General features: G+C 54.2%; 1 protein-coding gene across 2 annotated transcripts in view; it reads left to right on the forward strand.

Moving 5' to 3' along the window:
* The window catches only part of LOC101117325 (chromatin remodeling regulator CECR2), a 118,046-nt gene extending 99,301 nt beyond the window's left edge, over positions 1 to 18,745 (forward strand). For both annotated transcript variants that reach the window (XM_027968051.3, XM_042248249.2), the window contains exons 8-18: positions 3,110 to 3,263; positions 5,956 to 6,085; positions 6,367 to 6,404; positions 6,491 to 6,582; positions 6,769 to 6,895; positions 7,444 to 7,733; positions 8,194 to 8,322; positions 8,439 to 9,267; positions 12,352 to 13,702; positions 14,782 to 14,893; positions 15,358 to 18,745. In XM_027968051.3, coding sequence (XP_027823852.1) covers positions 3,110 to 3,263; positions 5,956 to 6,085; positions 6,367 to 6,404; positions 6,491 to 6,582; positions 6,769 to 6,895; positions 7,444 to 7,733; positions 8,194 to 8,322; positions 8,439 to 9,267; positions 12,352 to 13,702; positions 14,782 to 14,893; positions 15,358 to 15,363 — 3,258 coding nt within the window. In that variant the 3' untranslated portion in view covers positions 15,364 to 18,745. The remainder of the gene's footprint in view (positions 1 to 3,109; positions 3,264 to 5,955; positions 6,086 to 6,366; positions 6,405 to 6,490; positions 6,583 to 6,768; positions 6,896 to 7,443; positions 7,734 to 8,193; positions 8,323 to 8,438; positions 9,268 to 12,351; positions 13,703 to 14,781; positions 14,894 to 15,357) is intronic.
* The last annotated feature ends 2,972 nt before the right edge of the window (positions 18,746 to 21,717 follow it).

Consider the following 21,717-nt stretch of genomic DNA (forward strand, 5'->3'; position numbering starts at 1 on the left):
CATGAAAGACTGGATGATTCCCCCAGCTTACTTGGGAAGGGCTTGTTCTGTGTCCTAAATAATTTATTCATTCTTATAGAAAACTGGGAAGACTGTAAAAAGTGCAGGAGGCATAGTAACAAGGGTCCCTGTTTACAGCTTCATGTGTTTGCTTCAGGCCTTTTCTCTGTACATTGATTAGAAACCTGGGATCATACTGCCTGTTGACTTGTGACCTGTGTTTTTCATTTAATGTCATGAGCCTTTTCATATTTCATTAAATATTCCTCAGAAAAACAATTTTAATGACTACACAGTAGTTATGTGATTTTACCTATTTTAAACCTATAGGATATTCACAGTTTTTCACTATTTCAAATATTGTTGACTGTAACGTACTCAGAAACACTGCCTGGCTGTCTAACTGTGAGATGAAGTCACACAATGTCGTTACCCTGCCCGGGGTTCCTGACATGTGTCTCGCTTGTCCTTTGGAAGGCCTGTGGCCCCAGCACTCTGAGCTGTCTGTGTTGCCACGTCTTTGCAGACACATCACCTTTTTCATCTTTTGCAGTGCTGTGAGTGAATAGTCCACTTTGTTTTTTCTGAGGATCATGGATTTGTTTTATTTACCTTCTGTGCAGTTTGTACTCATGTGGCATTTTTTTGGTGGTCACAAAGTCAGACAAGACTTAGCAACTGAAACAGCAACAGCTGTTAATTGCTTTAGCTATCTTTCCATATTAAGAAGAATACCCTGTTGTGTGTGTTGGAAGAAATTACATAGATAGTCCTAGGCTGTGCATGCTGGCCTGTTTCCCCTTTCCTCCTCCTCGCACTGACTCCGGGCGGGAGGCGTCTGTCCTGTTTGTTTGCCGGGTCACTGTTGTCGCTGAGATGCTTGTCGTCTGCAACGTCTTTGTTGTGGCAGGAGGGCGCGTGCTCCACAGCGTGTGCTTCCTTAGGCAGGGGAGGACACGTTCATGCTGTCCTCACTGTGTGGTTAGCACTTGCTTTTCTCTGCTTTTTCAGTGGGTCTCATGTGTAGAAAATGCAGCACTTTCTTTGAAGGAAGTAATCCCGCCTGCCAGGCGTGTGTTCACTGTCCCCTGCCTGTCCGCCGCCCCATCCATGGATCCTTGTTGAGCTGAGCAGAGGAGAGGTTTGGTCTGCTTTGCTTTGTTAATAGCAGCTCCACACAACCTCTCAGCAAGGGAGAGATGTTGCCACAGTGGGTGTGATTAGAGACCTGTGGAGGGATGAAGGGGCAGAGGGTGGGAAGGTGCTTCCCTGTCAGTGGGAGGCTTATCCATGATATGCCTGCAGCAGCCTTATTTCTGAAAGCACATCTGGCTCATTCAAACCCGATGCAGACCAGCCATTCTGGTTATAGGATCTAGAAGTCAAGGAACTTTGTTTAATCCTATTTGGGCGACTGACTACAGTATCGTGTGTACAATAAAAATAGTTAAGTTTTTAAAAATTTTTCATCTCTCTTCTTTTACTCTGAAAGATTTTTACCTTGTTTGTTAGCCAGCTCTTTTAAAGTCAGGCTCAGAATTTGAACAGTAAAAATGACTTTCAGAAGGTCTGTTATCTAGGCAAGAGCACTTTCTATTTCTGAGTCGAATGATAATCGAAACTTGTTTTCAGTTCATTTCAGTTCAGTCGCTCAGTCGTGTCCGACTCTTTTCGACCCCATGAATCGCAGCACGCCAGGCCTCCCTGTCCATCACCAACTCCCGGAGTTCACTCAGACTCACGTCCATTGAATTGGTGATGCCATCGAGCCATCTCATCCTCTGTCGTCCCCTTTTCCTCCTGCCCCCAATCTCTCCCAGCATCAGAGTCTTTTCCAATGAGTAAGGACCATTAAAAAGTAAAAAACCTCAATCAGATTGGTTTCTGTGTTTAATGATGATTTTGTATGTATGGCATACATTTGTATGTCCTTCCCTGGTGGCTCAGACAGCAAAGAATCTGCCTGCAGTGCAGGAGACCTGGGTTTGATCTCTGCATCAGGAAGATATCCTGGAGCAGGTCATGGCAACCCACTCTAGTATTCTTGCCTGCAGAATCCCATGGACAGAGGAGCCTGGTGGGCTGTAGTCCATGAGGTCTCAAGGAGTCAGACATGACTGAGCGAGTAACACTTTTCATTTGGATGGCAGTCTGCCATCGTCTTTTTCTCTCCACGTCAAGACCACTTGTGTAATTTCCACAGAATAAAGATATTTACGTAGAAAATTCTTAGATATTCTTTCTACTGAAAAGAAACACGTGTTCCTGACTTAGTCACCTGACTTGGAATAATTGATGTTTCTTGCTGGTGTGATGTGCATGTTCCCTTTGCAGACACCTGCTTCCTTTTTCTGTATCTGTGCATCTTACAGGCATTCTCTGTTATTACACGTAACAATGATTACCTCTTCAATAATAATTTTAAAAAAGAAAAAGTTGTACCTTACACATCAGCACAGAAGTCCAGGGAGGAAATTGAACATAATGATTTCAGCCCTAGCTTGAGTTCTGTGGGCTACAGATGACTCAGAACTAGCGCTGTTGGAAACACCCAGAGTAAGACTTTGAGAAACAATTGATGGTAGTGGTCCTGGTTATCTTTTCGTTCCTTGAATTTCTTAGGCAGGTGCATTTCTGTGCTGTCACTTCATCTCTTTTCTATTCCTTACGGCAGAATGCTGGTCCTTCCCACCGAACCCTCCTTTTGTTTTAATTGCTTGATTAGTAGAGGAAAGTACAGAAGTTAGGCGTTTCTGAGGCATGCAGATGACTGGAGTTGTCTGTGCTGTCTCCCCCTTTCTTCGTTACTTAGGGGAGATCGGTGTCTCCTCTCCGCTCTAGCCTCCTCTGCAGAAGGTTGTCTCCTGGAGATGACAAGTTGCGTGACCATCGGGCCCAACTCCCTCCTGTTCACTCCCCGTTGTGTCTTGTGAGTGTGTGTGTGTACTCATTCACTGATTGCACAGGTGACAAGACGGACTTGGATTTAATGCAGAAGTTGTCCACTATCTGATGCTGCGTGTGGGATAGAAAATGTGGACTCTTCACTCAGAGCAAAAGCCTGGTTTTGCTTTATTACGTGTTGACTGAGCTTCTTGTCCCCTCACAGGAGACCCCTGTGCTCAGCAGGCTAGAGAAACAGAAGCGCCGGGAGGAGGAGGAGGAGCGCCAGATCCTTCTCGCGGTGCAGAAGAAGGAGCAGGAGCAGCTGCTGAAGGAGGAGAGGAAGCGGGAGCTGGAGGAGAGGGTCAAGGCCGTGGAAGGTAGGAGCACTCTGCTGGGCTGGGGTAGGGCTGGGGGGCCCGGGGCCTGGGCTGCATCTGGCCTTACCATGTGATGACCCCTTGCTTCCTAGTTACTGCCTTCTGATTCGTGATAGGCTAACTCCACTCTGGCCGTGCCAGTGATTCCAGAGCCCTTAGTGTCTTTAATGCCCTCGTGTGACCTGCACTGTGATGGTGATTCCAGAGCCCTCAGTGTCTTTCACGCCCTCGTGTGGCCTGCGCGTACTTGCTCGCATGCGGCTGGCCCAGCACACAGTGCCCTCAGCCCGACTGGCTTGTGTGTCGCTGGGGTCGCGCCTCCTGGCGTCATCACACAGGTTTACTCACCCCGACCTCTGATTGAGGTGCTGAGGTAGGGACCCTGACAGGTCTTTGCCCGTTCTCAACTACTGGGACTTACCAAAATCCGTCAGACTGTCTGCATAAGCACCACAGGGGGTTGAGAGATGGCGGAGCTGGGCAGGGCTGAACACAAAGGCTGGTCTCCTTTGGGAGGCTCCGCCTTTAGGACAGGGAGGTGGTGGTTCATCTGCTGCATAGAAACCAACACAGAGGGTCTAGCAAAATGAAGACACAGAAGAATATGTTCCAAACAGGAGATTAAAATCTCAGAAAAAGTAATTTATTTGATAAAGAGTTAAAGTAATGGTCATAAAGATGCTTACCAAAGTGGGGAAAAGAATGGATGAACACAGTGAGAACAGAGAAGGAAAATATTTAAAAGTGTCAAATGGAAGTCTCAGCACTACGCTAAGGCTGGTCTTCATCCAAAGAAGGCGATGTTGTGTATATGGTGGGATCGGAAGGGAGTCCTCTGTTACGAGCTCCTTCTGGAAAACCAATCGATTAATTCCAACAAGTCCGGCTCCCAGTTAGACTAACTGAAAGCAGCACTCGATGAAAAGCATGCAGAATTAGTCAGCAGAAAACTCAGTCTTCCATCAGGGTAACGCAAGGCTGCGCGTTTCTTTGATGACCAGGCAAACTGTTACAGCTTGGCTGGGAAGTTCTGATTCATCCACCCTATTCACCAGACATTGCACCCTTGGATTTCCATTTGTTTTGGTCTTTACAAAATTCTCCTAAAGGAAAAAAATTTCAGTTCCCTAGAAGGCTGTAAAAGGCACCTGAAACAGTTCTTTGCTCAAAAAGATGGAATAATGAAGTTGCCTGAAAAATAGCAGAAAATAGTGAAACAAAATGGAGAATGCATTAATCTATAAAATTCTTGGTGCAAATGGAAAATGTCATCAATTCAGTACAGTTCAGTTGCTCAGTCGTATCTGACTCCTTGTGACCCCATGAACTGCAGCACGCCAGGCCACAGAGTCAGACACGACCGAAGCAACTTAGCAGCAGCAGGCCTCCCTGTCCATCACCAACTCCCGGAGTTCACTCAGACTCACGTCTATCAAGTTGGTGATGCCATCCAGCCATCTCATCCTCGGTCGTCCCCTTTCCTTCCTGCCCCCAGTCCCTCCCAGCATCAGAGTCTTTTCCAACGAGTCAACTTACTTTTTTTGTTGTTTTTTGTTCGTCTTACTTTTACTTAAAAATCGAAGGAACTTTTTGGCCACATGTTGACAGGTAGTAAATATTGGGTCACTCCTGTCTGGTACAGGCAAACAGGAACATCAGAATTCCATGTTACACTCACTACGTCACGACGTGGGAGTGAGTGAGGTGGTCGCATCACCTGTGAAGGAGTATCGGTAGCTGTGGAGGGGCACCGACGCTGCATCTGCCCGTGGGCCCCGGGGCTTGCCTGAGCCTGGGGAGGTGTATGTCCAAACAGTGATTCTGATGACGTGAAGAATCGGTTGACTGGTTGCTAGTTGTGAAATCCTAAACTGAGTTCATGACACCTAATGTTTAACAGTTTGATACGTGGATGTTCATTAATTTAGTTTTACTTTTCTTTAGGCTTGAAATCATTCTCTTCCTTAGAAACCAATTTTAGTAAAAGTTGTTGATAGCAAAATGCCTCTGATAATTAAAGCAGGTATAGGTTCTCTTACACATACAAGTTTATTTCTACCCGGGCATGAAGTTGGAGCAGAGGGAGCTTGGTGGGAGTGGGCGTCTGCGGGCCCTGTCTGCTCCCACCGGGCACCTTCCGTCACGCGTCTTGCCTTCTGGTGGTGTCCTGAGTCCTTGCTTCTTCCTCCCCCACTGCCAGCAGGCCCTCAGTGCACTGGCAAGTGTGTTTCTCGTGGCCATGTCTGGGAACCAGAGGATGCCTCCCCTTCCAGCTGCTGGGCTGTCCCGCTGGCTTCTTCAGTTCCCTGGCACCTCCTGCACCAGTGTGGATGGGGGCGGACAGCTGTGGCGGAGGCGGGGGGCCGGGCACAGATTGAGGATAACCAGTGTGAGCACTTCAGGGGGCTTGCACAGTCCTCTTGGTGTGTTTGGACTGGGGTCTGGTCCTAAACAGGAGATACTCTTTGTGTGGGCGACATAGAAAGGGCTGGAGGTGGTCAGCGAGGGTGACTGTCGGCCCTCTGCTTTCCTTCTCTCTTGCTCATTCCCCTACCTACCAGGACCCCAGGACAGAAGTCCCTTAAAGCCTTCTTGCTCTGGCACGCCTGTCAGCAGAGGTCGGCAGAGGGCGCAGCCGAGTGCGCGTCTCCCTTGTGGAGTCCTGACGTGCCTCTGCTCTGTGTTCTCACAGATCGAGCCAAGAGGCGCCGGCTCAGGGAGGAGCGGGCCTGGCTGCTGGCCCAGGGGAAGGCACTGCCCCCACAGCTGTCCCACCTGGACCCCCAGTCCCCGCCTCGGGCCGAGAAGAGGACGAGAGACCCGTGAGTGCAGAGTGCCCCTAGCCCTCCTCAGCTGCGTGGTGTGGGATCGGGCCAGCTGTCATTTTGTAGATGAGGGAAGGAGGGGATGAGTGTGCTGACCCTCACTCCCTCGTGTTTTTGGAGGTCGTCAGTGTTACAGACTTATCTTAGCAGAGGTTTACAGAGGTTTCCTGGGGACTGTTCCAAGTCTTGGTCTGGACAGCTGTGTGTCAGGTTGAATCCAGGGCTCTGGGCAGAGAAGGGGGTGTCAGTCACTGCTGATTTCTCGCTCTGATTCACAGCTTCGAGCTGGATGATGACTTCACCGCCATGTACAAAGGTCAGTTCCCATGCTCCACTGCTGTGTCTCACCGAGCGTGTCCCCAGGTGCGTGTGCTGACCCTTCTCTTCTCTTTGGCTCCTCAGTTCTGGACGTGGTGAAGGCTCACAAGGATTCCTGGCCCTTTTTGGAACCAGTGGACGAGTCGTATGCCCCTAACTACTACCAGATCATTAAGGTAGAGGAAGCCTTGTCAGCTGCATGACTGTGGCGCGTGCCTCTCTGCTGGTTGTGTTGTTGTGCAGTCAGCTGGCACTCCTCAGGGCTGGGTGCTGGGTGCGTCCCAGGCTCTCAAACAGCTCCTAGTGTGGGGACTACAAAGCTCTGTTGCTCCAGTGATACTAACGAGTGTGGCCTGTTGTAGGTCCCCATGGATATTTCAAGCATGGAGAAGAAACTGAATGGAGGTTTATACTGTACCAAGGAGGAGTTTGTGAACGACATGAAGACTATGTTCAGGAATTGTCGGAAGTACAATGGGGAGAGCAGCGGTGAGTGGAGGAGGGGTGCTGTGGCTCTAGCCTGCTGCAGCAGCAGAACCAAGAAAAACAGGCGTTTCCAGTCTCCAGGTTCAGTCCTTTCTCAGGACCCTGAAGAGAGGGTGTGTTGAAGCCATGGGCTGGGCGGTGCCCGGCTCTGTCCGTCCTCCACAGCCAGAGGCGTGGCGGCTGCTGGTCCTGGTTTTGTCCTGGGCCTGGTCCTCCTGCGCCTTGCTCACCCGCCGTCTTGGAGTCGCAGGGCAGACCTTAGGTGATGCAGCCAGTGGTGCTGTAGGTGCCGAAGCTTGGAGGCTCAGTGACTGTACTTAATGTTTCTGCAGTTTGGCACTGAAGAATTTAAATTTTTACCGGTTTGGGATCCAGGGCCCACTGTGCCAGCCACACAAGCTGGACAGTTTCTTGGGCTAGAAATTGTGTCCCGTCTCGTGTCTGTAGCCTAGAAGGCAGGAGGCATGCAGACCGGCAGACCCGCAGTTGACTGGGGGGAAGTGGTCTGGGGGCCTGCCCGGGGCGGGGGCTCAGACCTCTCTGTCCCGCAGAGTACACCAAGATGTCGGACAACCTGGAAAGGTGCTTCCACCGGGCGATGCTGAAGCATTTTCCTGGGGAGGACGGGGACACAGACGAGGAGCCGTGGATGCGGGAGGAGGAGAGGCGGGAGAAGAGGCGGGGGCGGGGCGCGCGGGGCCACGTGTGCACCCGCTCCCGGGACTCGGAGGCGCCGGGCCGGAGGCAGCCCGCGGAGAACGGAGGGAAGGCGCTGCCCCTGGGCCGCCGCGCCGCTGCCTCTGGGGCTAGTCAGAGCAGCTCCGTGCAGCCCCCTGGCCAGGTGGGTGCCTCAAACAGCAGCTGCCTCTCTGGGCCCCTGTGTCTCGGTGGACCCGGCCAGCCTATCTTCTCAAGCTAGCCAGTGAGGATCAGCTTCATCCCGTAGTGGCGTCTCCTGATTAGGGGCTGGGGGAGTGTGAAGTTCTCCCCCCATCTTCATTTAGTCTTCATCTGTCTTAAATCCTTTTTGTTAGTCATTTGAACTACATGTTCTCAGTGGGGCAAAAATTTGAATTAACATCTCGCTCCTTGTAATTCAAAGAATGGGGTATATCCAGTACATAAATGCACCTCTCCTGGGGAGCAGGTGGGGAGGGGCTCTGAGGGTGGGGATGGAAGCCGCTGCTCCGCCGTCTGTAGGCCGGGGCAGTGGGGCTCCTTTATGAGCCAGAGCCTGGTCTTCAGGACGTGAAGGGTGTACTCTCTCCTCCTCCTCCCTGCCTCCGCCCCATGCCCTCCAGAGGCCAGCAGGACAGGGAGCGTTTTGTCCTCTCCGAGGCTCGGATCCTGCTGAAGTCAGTGTGTCCTCTGGAGCCCCGGGTCCGCCCGCCCGTGGGCCTGGCCTGCAGCCCCCGCCTCTGGCGGTACAGGTAAGCAGGCTGCTCAGCGCGTGCAGGTGCAAAGGTGTATTCCAGAAATATCATCTCTCCCCTGGGTAAATTGAATAACCACGGGATTAACACAGCTTCCCTTTTTCTGTTGCCAGCCTCCAGCTGGAATTAACCACCACCGAGGCCCCGGGTGTGGCCCCCCTGATGAGAAGCTGGCGTGCGGAGGGCTGGCCTCCCTTGCTGACATGGGCTCTCGACCTGGACCCTTGCCACTTGGTCAGATGAGCGGCCCCAGCCAGGATGGGCGCGTGTATCCCCCCACTCATTTCCAGCCAGGGCTCCTTCCTCCCAGGCACGGGGGTGCTCCAGCCCGACCCCCAGACTTCCCTGAGAGTCCAGAAGTCCCTCCCGGCCACATGTACCGACCCTACAAGTACCTGAGCCGAGTGCACTCTGCGGTCTGGAATGGGAGCCACGGTGCTGCAAACCCAGGACCCTTGGGGCCAGACGAGAAGCCCCCCGTGGGGCCAGGACCTTCTCACCAGCCCCGCCCTTTGGGTCACATGATGGATTCCCGAGTGATGAGACCTCCCCTCCCCCCAAACCAGTGGACAGAACAATCCGGCTTCCTACCTCACAGCGTTCCTCCTTCAGGGTACCTGCACCCCCCGTGTAAACCTGGCGCACAGCGGCTCCAGCCCCCTGCAGCCCCAGCACTGGGTTCTCTGTTTGGAGCTCCGGCCCCGGCCCTGCGAGGCGTGCAGGGTGGGGACTCCATGCTGGACAGCCCCGAGATGCTGGCCATGCAGCAGCTCTCCTCCCGTGGGTGCCCACCAGGCGTGCCTTACCACCCCCGCCAGCCTGCACCACCCCGCCTGCCTGGCCCTTTCCCACCCATGGGCCTGGTGGCCCCCAAGCCTGCCTCAGGGGACCCTGGGAGGACACAGGACGGCAGTGACGTGCAGGAGCCTGAGAACGGCCAAGGTAACGTGTGCGTGCGCGCTCCCCGCCTCCCCGCCCCATACCTCCATCTGCCCTGGTTATTGGTGGCCCGTCTTTTTATGCAGACTAGGAAACAAAGTGCCAACTGGCCTCTGACCCCTTTCACTTGAATGTCTCTGGGTGAGCCTGCCGCAGTCCGCGGACGCGGTGACCATGCCGCACAGCTGCAGTGCCTGCTGTGTCTCCGCTCGAGCGGAGCCTTCCTGTGCTCACTCACTTCACTCTCAGAATAAGCTTTGAGGGAATTTTGACTAGTATTCTTGTTTGTGTGGATGGAAGCTCCAGGGCACAAAGGTGGTTATTTGCCTTCATTCAGCTCTTAAGTGGGGAGACCGATTCGAACCTGACACAATGGACCTGGCATCTGTGTGTGCAAGCTCTGCGTCACCCAGCCCCACTTAGAAAGGACTGTCCTGAAGTGACCCTCGGGGAACATGTTCTCAGGGCTTTACTCCTGGCCCAGTTCTCTGCATGCCTTTCTCACTGGGCCCACATCTGCGTGCATTGAGGGTGGGGAGCAGTAGTGAGATAGGCACATCATCAAGAGGGTTCTAGAAATGCCGTTTACAGGAGTAAAAAACTCAAATGCATGAGAACGGTGGTGGGCCTCCTCTGTGTGACTCATGCCGGTTGAGGATGGACATCTAGTGTGTGTCCATGTGGGAGCTGTGGCACCTGGGCGTCTACAGAGTGTGATGTGGTTCCTTGTCAGCTGGGTGGAGGGCCAGGAACGCAGACTCCCTTCTAGTGATTTCTTGGAGGGGAGGCTGACTCTGAATGCCCCCTGCAGCACGATTTCCAGGCATGATTTCAGGTGTGACTGGAATTCAGAGTAAGAGGGAGAGTCCCAGGAGCAGTCTGTTTGCTCAGTTGCCATGCTGTTTGTGTTGTTCCGTTTTCACTTTGTTTTTTCTTAATGGAGTGTAGCTGATCCACAGTGTCGTGCTGATTAGTGTCTGCTGTGCAGCAGAGTGACACAGTCACACGCATACACATTCTTTCCCATCATGGTTTGTCGCAGGATATTGAATGTTATTTCTCTGTGCTGAAGTCAGACCTTGTTTATCCATTTTGTATATAAGTTTGTATCCGCCAACCCCAATCTCCCTGCCCATCGCTCTCCTACCCACTCTTTTTCTTGACAGTCCCAAGCGGGTTCTCTATGAGTCTGTCTCTGTTTCATAGTAACTTCATTTGTGTCATATTTTAAATCCCACATATAAGTGATGCCGTACATTTACCTCTCTGTGATTTACTTCATTTAGTATGTAATCCCTGGGTCCATCCATACTGTTGTAAATGGCAGTACTTATTCTTTTTTATGACTGAGTAATGTTTCACAGTCTATGCGCACCGCGTCTTTACGCGTTCCTCTGTTGATAGGCCTCTAGGTTGCTTCCATGTCCTGGCTTTTGTAAACAGTGCTGCACTGAACATCGGGGTGTGTGTACCTTTTTGAATTATGGTTTCCTACAAAGGGCTTCCCTTGTAGCTCAGTTGGTAAAGAATCTGCTTGCAGTGCAGGAGGCCCAGGTTTGATCCCTGGGTCGGAAAGATCCCCTAGAGAAGGAATTGGCAACCCACTCCAGTATCCTTGCCTGGAAAATCTCATGGAGAGAGGAGCCTGGTGGGCTGCAGTCCATGGGGTCACAAAGAGTCAGGTACGACTGAGTGACTAACACTTTCTGCAGATACTCCCCAGGAGTGGGATTGTAGGATCATACGTTAACTCTGTGTTTAGTTTTTTAAGGAACCTCCACACTGTTCTGCATAATGTCTGTACCAATTTATATTCCCACCAACAGGGAAGAGGGTTCCCTTTCTCCACACCCTCTCCACTGTTTATTTGTAGACTTTTTAGTGGCGTCCATTCTGACTGGTGTGAGTTGGTACCTCATTGTGGTTTAAATTTGCATTTGTCTAGTTCAGTGATGATGAACATCTTTTTATCTTGGCCTCGGCTCTCTGTGTGTCTTAATTGAAGAAATGTGTGTTTAGGTCTTCTGCCCATGCTTTGATTGGGTTTGCTTTTTGGTTGAGTTGTATGAGCTGCTTGCATATTTTGGAGATTAAGTCCCTGCTGGTCTCACCCTTCGCAGCTATATTCTCCCAGTCCGTAGACAGTCTTTCCATTTTGTTTATGGTTTTCTTTGTTGTACAAAAGCTTGCAAGTTTAATTAGGTCCCACTTTTTAATTTTTGCTTTAATTTCTACTGCCTTGGAAGACTGGCCTATTGACAGTTTATGTCAGAGAATGTTTTGCCTATGTTTTCTTGCAGGAGTTTTATGGTGTCATGTCGTTAAGCCGTTTTGCGTGTATTTCTGTGTCTGGCATGAGGCATTGGCGTGTTTTTTGTTGACTCAATAATGAAAAGTGCACGTTTTCATGATTCTTGTGCAGCTTATACCTGTGATCTTTAAAGCCAATGTTAGTTTTTCAGGAGCCAGCAGTCCTAGTTGATCTTAAAGGTCTGAATTCTTGACCTTGTCTGTAAGCTCTGACCAGAATCCTATTTTGATACCCTTGGGCAACAACTCTGCCCTCCCTGAGAGATCATAATACTAAGACGCATTTATGGCCAAAAACAATGGCAAGGTAAAGAAGTCTGAGTCTGTAATTAAGCATTTGAATTCAGTAGGTCAGTGATTGTTTATTAAATTTCTGTAATTCCTCAAAGATGCCCTTTGAGTGTTATACACTGTCCATGTCTTATTTTCAGGAAGCCCGGGCACGGTGAGTGTTGTCGTTCATTTAGCAAATATTCATCTAGTCCTGTTCGTACTCCCGTGGGTGGGTCCTGACTGCAGGATGCTGTCGGGATCCGGCCTTCCCAGCGTCCTCAGGCCTGGTCCCTCCCCCTCACTGTCAAGGCGATGCCTCCCCGCCAGCCTGCACATCGGCCAGTGCACCCTCTGCCTCCTTGGAGTTGGGCACACAGATCACAGCCCCTTGCTTATCCAGCGGTGGGCGGGGTGGGGGCGGCGGCGGCATCTTGGCTACCTGTTCCTGTCGTGTGCTGGGGTTTCAGCTCGCCAGGTGCGACTTTGTCTCTGCTTTCTTTGCAGTGGATCCCTTGCCCGGGCTCGAGGAGAGACCAGCGAGTGTCGGTGCTTCAGAGGGGGCGTTCCTCAAGCAGCTACCTCACCCTGCGCCCCCCCTGCAGGCTGACTTTGCCAGGCGGAGCTCACCCCAAGGAAGGGGCCCAGAGGGCCCGGAGCTCAGGCCGGAGTCCTCGGAACCTGGGGACGGCTGCCCAGCGAGCACGGTCAGGTCTGCCTGGCTCTCAGGGAGTGGCTTCGCCAGCCCACCCGCCCAGGCATGCACCCTGGCAGACCTGGGGCCGCTGCCCGAAAACGGACTGCGGGTGGAAGCCTCCCCATGTGGGTCTGAGGGCAAGAGCAGGGCGCCACCCGAGGCTGGGGCCCCTGCAGAGCCCGCGTGCTCCCCTCTGTACACGCCCGGCTTGGAGTTCCCCAGCTCCGCCACACGGTACCATGTAGGCCCAGGTCTGCAGCCTGTGGGTCCTGTGATGGGGGGCAAGCCTCCAGCCCCGCACCCTCCCCCCTTTCCCCCTCGGGCTTTTCAGTCTCATGACCCTCATTCTGGAGTCTTCCCTCGGTACCGCCCCCACCAGGGCATGCGGTATCCATACCAGCCACCACCGCAGCCTTCCTACCACCACTACCCGCGGACTCCTTACTACTCGTGTCCACAGGGCTTTTCAGACTGGCCGAGACACCTCGCAGCCCCCGTAAGCCCGAGCGGGCCCCCACCAGCTCAGCCCACCCCTGCCAGGCCCCTCTTCCCCGACAAGAGCGCTGTGACCGGGCTGCAGGGCTGCGAGGCACTAAGTGCTGCCTTAACGCCCCCCGCGCGGGTCGACGCGGTGGAGGCTCTGGGTGCTGCCTTAACTTCGCCCACGCGGGTGGACGCCGTTGCTGCCAAGATGGCCGAGGGGCAGAACCCCGGCCCCGAGGGCAAGCAGGATGAGTCTGTGGAGCAGCCAGAGAGCCCCAAAGAGTTCCTGGACTTGGATAACCACAACGCGGCTGCCAGGCGGCAGGGCTCCCTGTCGGCCAGCGAGTGTCTCTACGGCGCGCCCCCCACCCCGCTCGGCCCGGGCATGGCCTTCGGTTCGCCCGCCTTTCCCCCACACACAGTGATGCTGCACGCTGGGCCGCCTTACCCCCCACAGCGGCCGGCCGCGCATTTCCAGCCCAGGGCTTACGCCTCCCCCTCGGCTACTCACCCGCCTCACCGCCCAGTGGCGGCGCAGCCCAATGGCCTGTCCCCCGAGTGCCCCCTCTACCGCTACCCTGAGGAGGGCCTGGGCCACTTCCAGGCCGTGATGATGGAGCAGATGGGTCCCGGAAGTGGGGCGAGGGCGTCCTTCCAGGAGATGTACAGACCGTCCGGGTAAGGCTGCAGCTGCGTGCCTTTTTTGTATGGGCAGAAGCAGAGTAGATGCTAGTCTCCCAAAAAGAAGCGAGCTTGGGAATGAAAAACCGACTTGGGTGGTCTGGGGCCGGGAGGAGCGTGTGGGTTGTGTGCTCGGGGCTTACTGGGAAAGCACTGGCATCAGAACCCAGTTTTGTGTGTCATCTTTTTTTCTTTGTGAAAGTGAATTGGCATTGCAGTGCTGTTGGGTTAGGTTTTGGACACCTAATGGCCAGAGTTCTGGGGCTGTGGGCAAACTTTGCCAGGGAGAGGGGGGTAGATCTGGTGGTAGTCATGGGTGGTATCCTAGTCTCACCCCTCACCATTCTATTCTCTACTGATACTGAATGAAAACTCAGTGTGTCCAGAGCCAGACCTGGCCACATACCACTCCCTGATAATTCTAGTAGTTGTGTCTTGAGGTCAAGGTTGGGAAGCCCCATCATAAAGCAGCACAGACCACCCTGAGAATCTGAGTGCCCCCTGGGTCGTCCCAGCCCCCAGTGCCTGGCTTGAGGGCCTTCCCTCTGCGTGTGCTCACCCCTCTCTGAACGTCTGGCACGTCTCCTGTCTGTCCTTTGCCTTCTCTTCTGAGTCTTTGGTGCGTCTCCTAGCCGAGGGCATCCTCCTGGTGCAGCCCAGACTCTGGCCAGGAAAGTGGTGGTAGTGCTCTGATGGAGGCACTGTCTGATGTCTCCAGTTGTCCCCGAAGCTCTGATTTTTCCCCGTTCAGGATCCAGTCACAGTTCATGGCTCTACATTTGGGTGCTGTGCCTGCTCAGTAATTTACAACATTGGCTTTGCATTCTTTGTTTTTCAAAGACAGAGCACCCCAGGCTCTGGCTTCTTCTCATTGTTTCTTCATATTTAAGAGTCAGAGTCAACACCTTTGTCAGGAGCACTATGCAGGTGGCATCAGCCATGTCTTTCCTGCCTCACGCGGCAGCCCCTGGGTCAGGGGGTCACTCACCCAGTTGGTCCAGGTGGGGCCGTGCACCTTTTCCTTCGTACTGAGGACATCACATGCATTCCTGAATGTTCCTTCCTCATGTCTCTAGACTGCAGGGGCCCTCGGTCCAGTCCCGGCCCTCGTTCCCAAAGACGCCGGCTCCAGCAGCATCGCAGGAGGAGCTGCCCCCCCAGAAGCCCCCAACGCTTCCACTCGATCAGGTCAGAATGGTGGACAGTGAGAGCTGTCTGTGTGGTTCCCGGCAGCTGTGGCCCCAGGGGCTGTCCCTGGAAAGGGGTTGTGTCCTGTGGGCCCTGGGGCCAGAGGGCCTCGGGAGCAGCTTCCTCCCGCCCTGCCAGCCCCTTATTCCTGCTCCAGGCACCAGCCCGGAGATGGGTAAGATTTCCTTCCCCAGACTGGCTACTGTGGTGCGACTCCTTGTTTGCCTCGTCTGGAAGAGTCGGGTTCCCCCACCCCTACCCAGTCTCCCTGGAGGCAGCAGTCCTTGGCCCCTGGACTGAGTCAGGGTCCAGGACTCAGAAATCACACCTGGCAGGACTGCCCAACGAAGCAAAATTGGGCCGCTTTCCTAGACGGGAAGAGTGTGTGTGGCTCCTAGGCTTTGTTGTTTTTAACAGTTAACGCGCATCAGTTTCGCTGAAACTGTCTATTCTGCTTCTCTCAGAGCTAGTCCCAGGAGGAGACAAGCCCCAGGGAAACAGAGAGCTGCGAGTGGAGAACGGGGCCCGGCCCGACCCGCCTCTCCTGTCCCCAGCATCGCGCCGTGTGTGGCCTGGAGCCTGGACGCCCCTCCTCATGACCCATGCGCTCGCCAAATCCTGGGCGAAAGTGGGGAGCAGACAGGCTGGACTCTGGTGGTCTCTCCAGGCCCTGGGACGCTTGTTCAGGGAAGACCATCCTGACCTGGGCGCGGTGCTGGTCGTGGCAGCTGCACTCAGGTGGCCGTCTGGGGACAGGACTGCTCGTGTGGGTGTGTTTGGGGCTGGGTCCAGTTTACAGAGTTTTCATGTTGCCTTTATGATGATTTCTGTCGGTGGTGAATGTATTGTACATACAGCGGGGAGGGCGGGTGGTGGGGATAGAGTCTGGCCGGCGGGCCCGCAGCCCTGCTGACCCCCTGTGTTTACAGCCCTTTCCCATTCACTCTTGGGGGGCTGCAGGAGGGGCCCACCTTGCCGCTGCTGTTCCTCTGACGGCTCTTCCCCTTGGGCAGCCTCCTTGCCTGGCGCCCCCCCCCCTTGCCTGGCACCCAGGTCATGGTCCGAGATAGCAGTGCCCCTCCTGGCTGGCCAGCTGCCCACCAGATAGGTGTAAACCAGTATCAGGAGCATTTGCTCATTGGAAGGTGCGGCGACGTGCCCTGTCACAGCCCTGCCGGGACTGGGGTCTGGAAGGCGTCGCAAGCTCCCTGCACAGACCACAGTTTGTGGCAGTGACGACTCAGGTTTGTGTATGTTTAGTGTCAATAAAGAAGCTGCACAGGTTTTAATAGGAAAAATGTACTCTATAGATTTACAGCTTGAATGTAGGAGTCTTTCAGTATATATAGTTTTTATCCATTTTATGTGAATATAGTAAAATAAGTCATGGTGATTTAAAGTAGCTGTCAAGAACAAGTTCTTAAAGTCACTTGTCTGTGATAGGAAACAGTTCTACAGTATTCAGTTACTTTATTATGGTTTTAGAAGCAAGCGACACTGGATTCTCCCTGTTTAGCATTCTTTGAGTTTAGCTGAGATGCCACCAAAGTGAGGACTCCTGTCTTAAGCTTTTGAATATCCCACAAAAGCAAAGGAGGAAACAACTGAAGGGAGATACCTTGAAGTCACAGGTCTTTGTAAAAATAGCGTATTTCTAAGCATGCCTTTGAGATAGTAGAAAAGCTTGCAGGAAACATTGGTTGATTGATCTGCGCTTGTTCTTATAAGTTCAGCTTTGTGAGGGGCCAAGAGAACCTTCCATCCAGCCCCAGCGTCCTTGCTGAAGCTGGAGCAAACCCGCGCTTCCAGTAGTAGAGTCCCTGCGGAGACCAACGCCAGCTCCAGACGCCCAGATGCTGAGCTCGGGCAGGGGGAGCACTGGGAACGCAGGCGCCTTCCAGACATGCGCAGAAACACGATTTTTTTTTTTTTTAAACAGACTTATTTAAACTTTAAATTTGGCATGCTTTGAAGTGGGGCAAGTTTGGGGGCTGTGTTCTCATTGGATTCTGGTTCTTGTTGGAGCCCAGTCACGGGCGTGATGTGGTTCAAGGTGGGGACGTCAGCATCAGCATTTGGGAAGGATGGGGAAGGGTCGTGGACAGATCCAGCTTTGCTCTTGAGCAGTGAGGGAACATGCTTGGCACACTCAGCCTCCGTGTGCATCTGTGCACCAGCTTGGGGGGGAGACCGTGGCCCCTGCCTCTGTTCCCAGCCTAGAGCCTGCTCTGGCCAGCGTGGAAACTGGCTTGGGTACAAGGCCTCGGGCACCCTTGCCTCGAGCAGAACCAGGCTGGGGCAGGGCCAGGAGGACTATGGCAATCCTGCCCCTTCCGTCCGCCCACCGTGCACAGCCCTCTGTTGTCTCAGCCCCCAGCCCGACCCCATCTCCCGCTGCCCTAGAGCCTCCCTTCGGGATGAGTAGAGGCCAGGCACTGGGGAGCCCTGTTGGGAGTGTGGCTCCATGCTGCGTTGCCCCACAGGGCCACCCCGTTCAGGGCCCATGCACTCTTGCGACCAGAACTAGCCTGGGGGAAGGTCCTGGGGTGGCCTTCCCCTGGGACCGCTGCCACCTGTCAGGGACCTGAAGGACTCCTGTCCACTGCTCACCTTAGAGTCATTATGTTAGAAACTGTCTTCCCCAGACCCAGGAGAGAGAGAAGATCCAGAGAGAAAGCAAGAGCCTTATGGAATGTTTCTGGCCTTGAGTTTTTCCTCTCCTGTAATAAAAGCTCTTGGCTAAAACTTACTAGGCTGAAGACACGTGCACTCCGAGTGGCGATAGACGCGTGGGCTCCTGTTCAGAACCTTTTCTTGTCCCACCTTCAAAGTGAGACTAGTGCTGCCGTGTCCACCTGCCTCACTGGGGCCCTCGCGCCTGTCGTCAGCAGGGTGTCCTCCCTGGGCGGGGCCGGGTGGCTCTCAGAAGGCTGCCTTTCGTGTGGACTGAGAGCCCCCGGCCAGCCTGGCCCCCAGGCCCCGCGAGCATCCTTGTGACTTGGCGCTGGTTCCTGCCAGTTCCAGGAGTGGGCCGCGTGGGCTCAGGGTTTTCTCGCTTTTTGAAAGTTTCTGTCTCAGCCACACACACAGCTCTCAGGTCCCGGTTTGGATTCTCCCAGGATCCCTCAGCCAGCAGCCCCAAGGCAGGGACCCTTGGAGAGCGGCTGTGGCCGTCGAGTCAGAGCCCAGGGGAAGGGCCAGGGTGCCCCCACGGAGAGCGGGGTGCCTGGGAGGCAGGCTGTTCAGCCTCCGCCCCTGGGTGCAGGTTCCCCTGCCAGGGGCTGAGCCCTCAACTGAGACTTGTTCCTCCTGTTCTGGGTCTGGAGTCTTCCTGGGGCGCTGGGGCTCCCCTGCTGTGTCCTCGTGTGGGGCAGGTGCGAGCCTGACCTCCAGCTGCTGCATCCTCCTGTGCTTCACGGGCCCTGGCCGAGCAGATGGTCAGCGGCGTCGGCCGCCTGGTCTCTCCCTCGCTGAGCCCTGGCGGCTGATACGGAAAAGCCTCTTAACCAGCTGCGTGTCCTGTGTGTCTGGAGAGGGTGGTGGGCCCGGGAGCAAGGCACTGAACGCTGCCCCCAGCTGGGCCCACACCCGCTCTCCTGCTGCAGATTCCTGTGCGTGATCCTGGCCAGTACTGGGAAGGGGAATGCTATTTATTTTTATATTGTGTATATTTTGTCTGGTCTGCTGATCCCCTGTTTCACTGAGAGCCACACTTACCTCAGTACTTAGTTCTATACTGTGTGTTGGATAATTTTTTAAAACAACTGTTTAAAAATCTTTCTGATCCTTGGAGGTCTGTAGATTTATTTCCATATGAATTGGTTATTTTGTATAAAGTACATTCTTAAAAGAGCAGGGTGATGTGTGAGTTGTGTGTGTCCCGTGTCACTGTCGTCTTTTATCATCGAGGCAAAGTCCCACCAGGACAGAGGTTTGAGTGAGGCCCAGTGCTGCCATCCAGAGAGGCGGCCTCCTCGGCCCCCGTGTGGATTGTGGGGAGCGGGGGTGCTCCGTGGAGAACCGCTGGCTGGCAGGCCTCAGCAGCGTGGGGACTGTACACACTGCCTACCCAGGCGTGTGGGCCCCCAGGGACGCCCTCACTGCCCAGGCCCGGGCACGAACCCCACCTTTCCGACACCCGCACTGGGGCCCGTAGGTAACATGCTGCTGGGGCTGGGAGGGCAGTGGGCAGCTCCGTGAATGGCAGCGTGCTCTGGGAAGGTTTTTGTTGTTGGGGGTAGGGGAGGAGAAATTGGCCATCTTCTTATCAGGTGGCTGTAAGCCCTTAAGACACTCAGGGCTCCTGGCCTGCTTTATCCTTAAACCACAGGCCTCACCAGTGATCTCTTGCTTCCTGGGCCGTGACCTTGTGGCCCGCGGGTGAGGTCACATTGTCCCCCTTTGGTATGTCATCACTGAGTTGGCCGATGCCGTTGTGAGACTGCAGTCCTGCCACGCTCACAGTGTCGTCAGTCCCCCACACTTTCCTGTTAAGTTCTACATCAGTCATTTTAAAAAAAGTTAACTTTAAAGTGGACGTCATGCATGAACCTCGATTTTGACATGAAGCCAGCCGGAGTGTCTGTCTCACTTGATTCTGAGTCTCCTTGGCCTGCGTTGGGGGAGTGGGGGCAGGCAGCTGGGACCCTGGCCCCTTGGCTGTCCTGATGAGTGGGCCCATGTGGAATAGCACCACACCCGGAACACAGGTACAGTTTGGTTCTGACTTTTGGATTCCCGGCTGCAACTTCTCTTGCCGTGACATGAATCACTCACCAAAGGCCAGAATGTTCTGATAGTTTTAGCCAGAGCTTAGCTGACTCCCTCAGGGTATGTTTCCCAGGTCTGTCTCCTTGAGACCAAAACAGAGTCACTGGTCAGAGCTGACCAGAGTCCACTGGTCAGCTCTGAAGTCTGGCTCCGTGAAACGTGTTAGTTAATCCACCCCATTTTCAGAATTACTGTTTGAGCTTTACACTTGTTAAGCCCCGGTTGTACCATCCCCAGCACCCTTGCTTGCTTCAGATTGGCATAAGAAACAAGAGCTGGTGGGGAGGAACCAGGGAAGAGACAGGAAGCCAGTCGTGAGTGAAGAGTGGGTTGGTCTCAGTTCTGGTGGAGCTTGCCATTTGATGTCTGGAAACATGCAAAGGTTCCCTCGTATTGAACAGTAATGGCTTTTGTCTCTAACCCTCTCCATCACTGGGAGGAAAGGTGGCTGAGTTTGATAAATGGGGAGCACCTCTAGGGTGAGATTCATCCAGGGCTGGGCCCTCAGAGGCGACCTTCACCCTGAACCCTTCTCGAGAGGCCTCTGGGAGGAATGCCTCTGGTCTGCGGGCTATCCCCTCCCCCAAACACTGGCCCCCAAAGTCTTTTTCCTGGCCATGTGGTTTTCCTTTGGGTTTTTTATTATTTAAGTATTTATGTATTTTGGGCTGTGCTGGGTCTTAGGTTGTACCAATTTTGTTCCCCTTCTGCAACCCAGGCTCACTGTTTGTTGCCATGGGTTATTTTAACCAAACTCTTAAGTGAGAGAGGGACTGTGAGAGAATAGCCAGGAAGGCAGCTGTGGTGTTCTGAGCCCGTCCCTTGGCATTCATGGTGATGTGGGTACCACGCAGCTGCCTTCAAGAAGTCTCTCAGTTTGGAAAAGCACTGCCCGCTTCTCAGAGCTTGGGTCTGAAGCTTCTTCCAGACAGAGGGTGGCAGGATGACTGGTTTTTGAGAGCCCTGCAGTTGGTCCCTTGGAGCATGTCCAAGGCTTGATTCAGCAGGAGGAAAGCACGTCGCATCCCAGCCCTAGGAACTGAGATGTCACTTCTCAGCATTTATGGAACGAAGGCCCTTCTGCGCACCTGGTAATCTCACAGTCACGCACAGGACAGAAGGGAGGATGCGACTCCCCCACAGGCTTCATAGTAAAGGGAGGCGAACAGGGCAAGAGGCTGGACGCCAGCAAAACGTGAGCAGAACTCGTTACCCATCCGCCCGTCCGTGGTGGGTCAGGAGAGAAGCCGGTGTGTGCGCGTGTGTGCGCACCTTTGTGTGTGCATGGTAACCTTGACTGGAGAGAAGCTTGTGTGCGCAGGCGCTGACCCTGACTGGGGCTACTCCCCGGGGGCCAGTCTCTGGACCAGCGAGGCCAGGGTGAGCAAGGCGCTGCCCAGCCTTGCCATCCTCCAGGGCCCCGCCCCCCAATAACACACACCTGCCCCCACATGCATTCCTTCGTAGGTTTCCTGTCCACACTGGTTCTGCAGCTGTGTCTTGGCCAAGTCAGTGGGGACACACAGGTCGCCCCCTCAGCCCTGCCATGCCTCCACTGACATGCTTTGCTGAGACACTCGGCCCAGGGCGCACAGGGGCACAGCGGGTGAGGAGAGAGGCCGGCCATATGGCCAGGGCGGAATCCGAGGGGGAGAGGAGCCCAGGCAGGAGTGGCTGCTCCTCAGCCCTGACCCCGCAGGTGTTCCCAACGAGCCCCTCCTCAGCTTCCCACCCTGATCCCAGCAGCCCCCATAGCCACCCCTGCCCCCTCCCCCACGGCTGAGGAGTCATCTACCAGCCCCACAGGGAGGCCGGGGTCTTTTGTGAGGGAGCCAGCTCTGTGCTTGGGGGTTCAGCTGCCTCAGGGCAGCCTCCGGGCTCTCTGACCAGTCCCTACCACCTGAGCCACATGTAAAAGCTTTCAAAAAATATTTCAAACAATTTTATTTTAGGCTTAAGGTCAGAACTGAGTGTAACCTGTTTGCTTAAATCATAGCCTGCCTCTGATCCCATGCTGTTTGCTTAAACACACTGTCGACTTAAACTGTTATCTG

Source organism: Ovis aries, chromosome 3 (assembly GCF_016772045.2).
Source record: "Ovis aries strain OAR_USU_Benz2616 breed Rambouillet chromosome 3, ARS-UI_Ramb_v3.0, whole genome shotgun sequence".
NCBI lineage: Eukaryota > Metazoa > Chordata > Mammalia > Artiodactyla > Bovidae > Ovis > Ovis aries.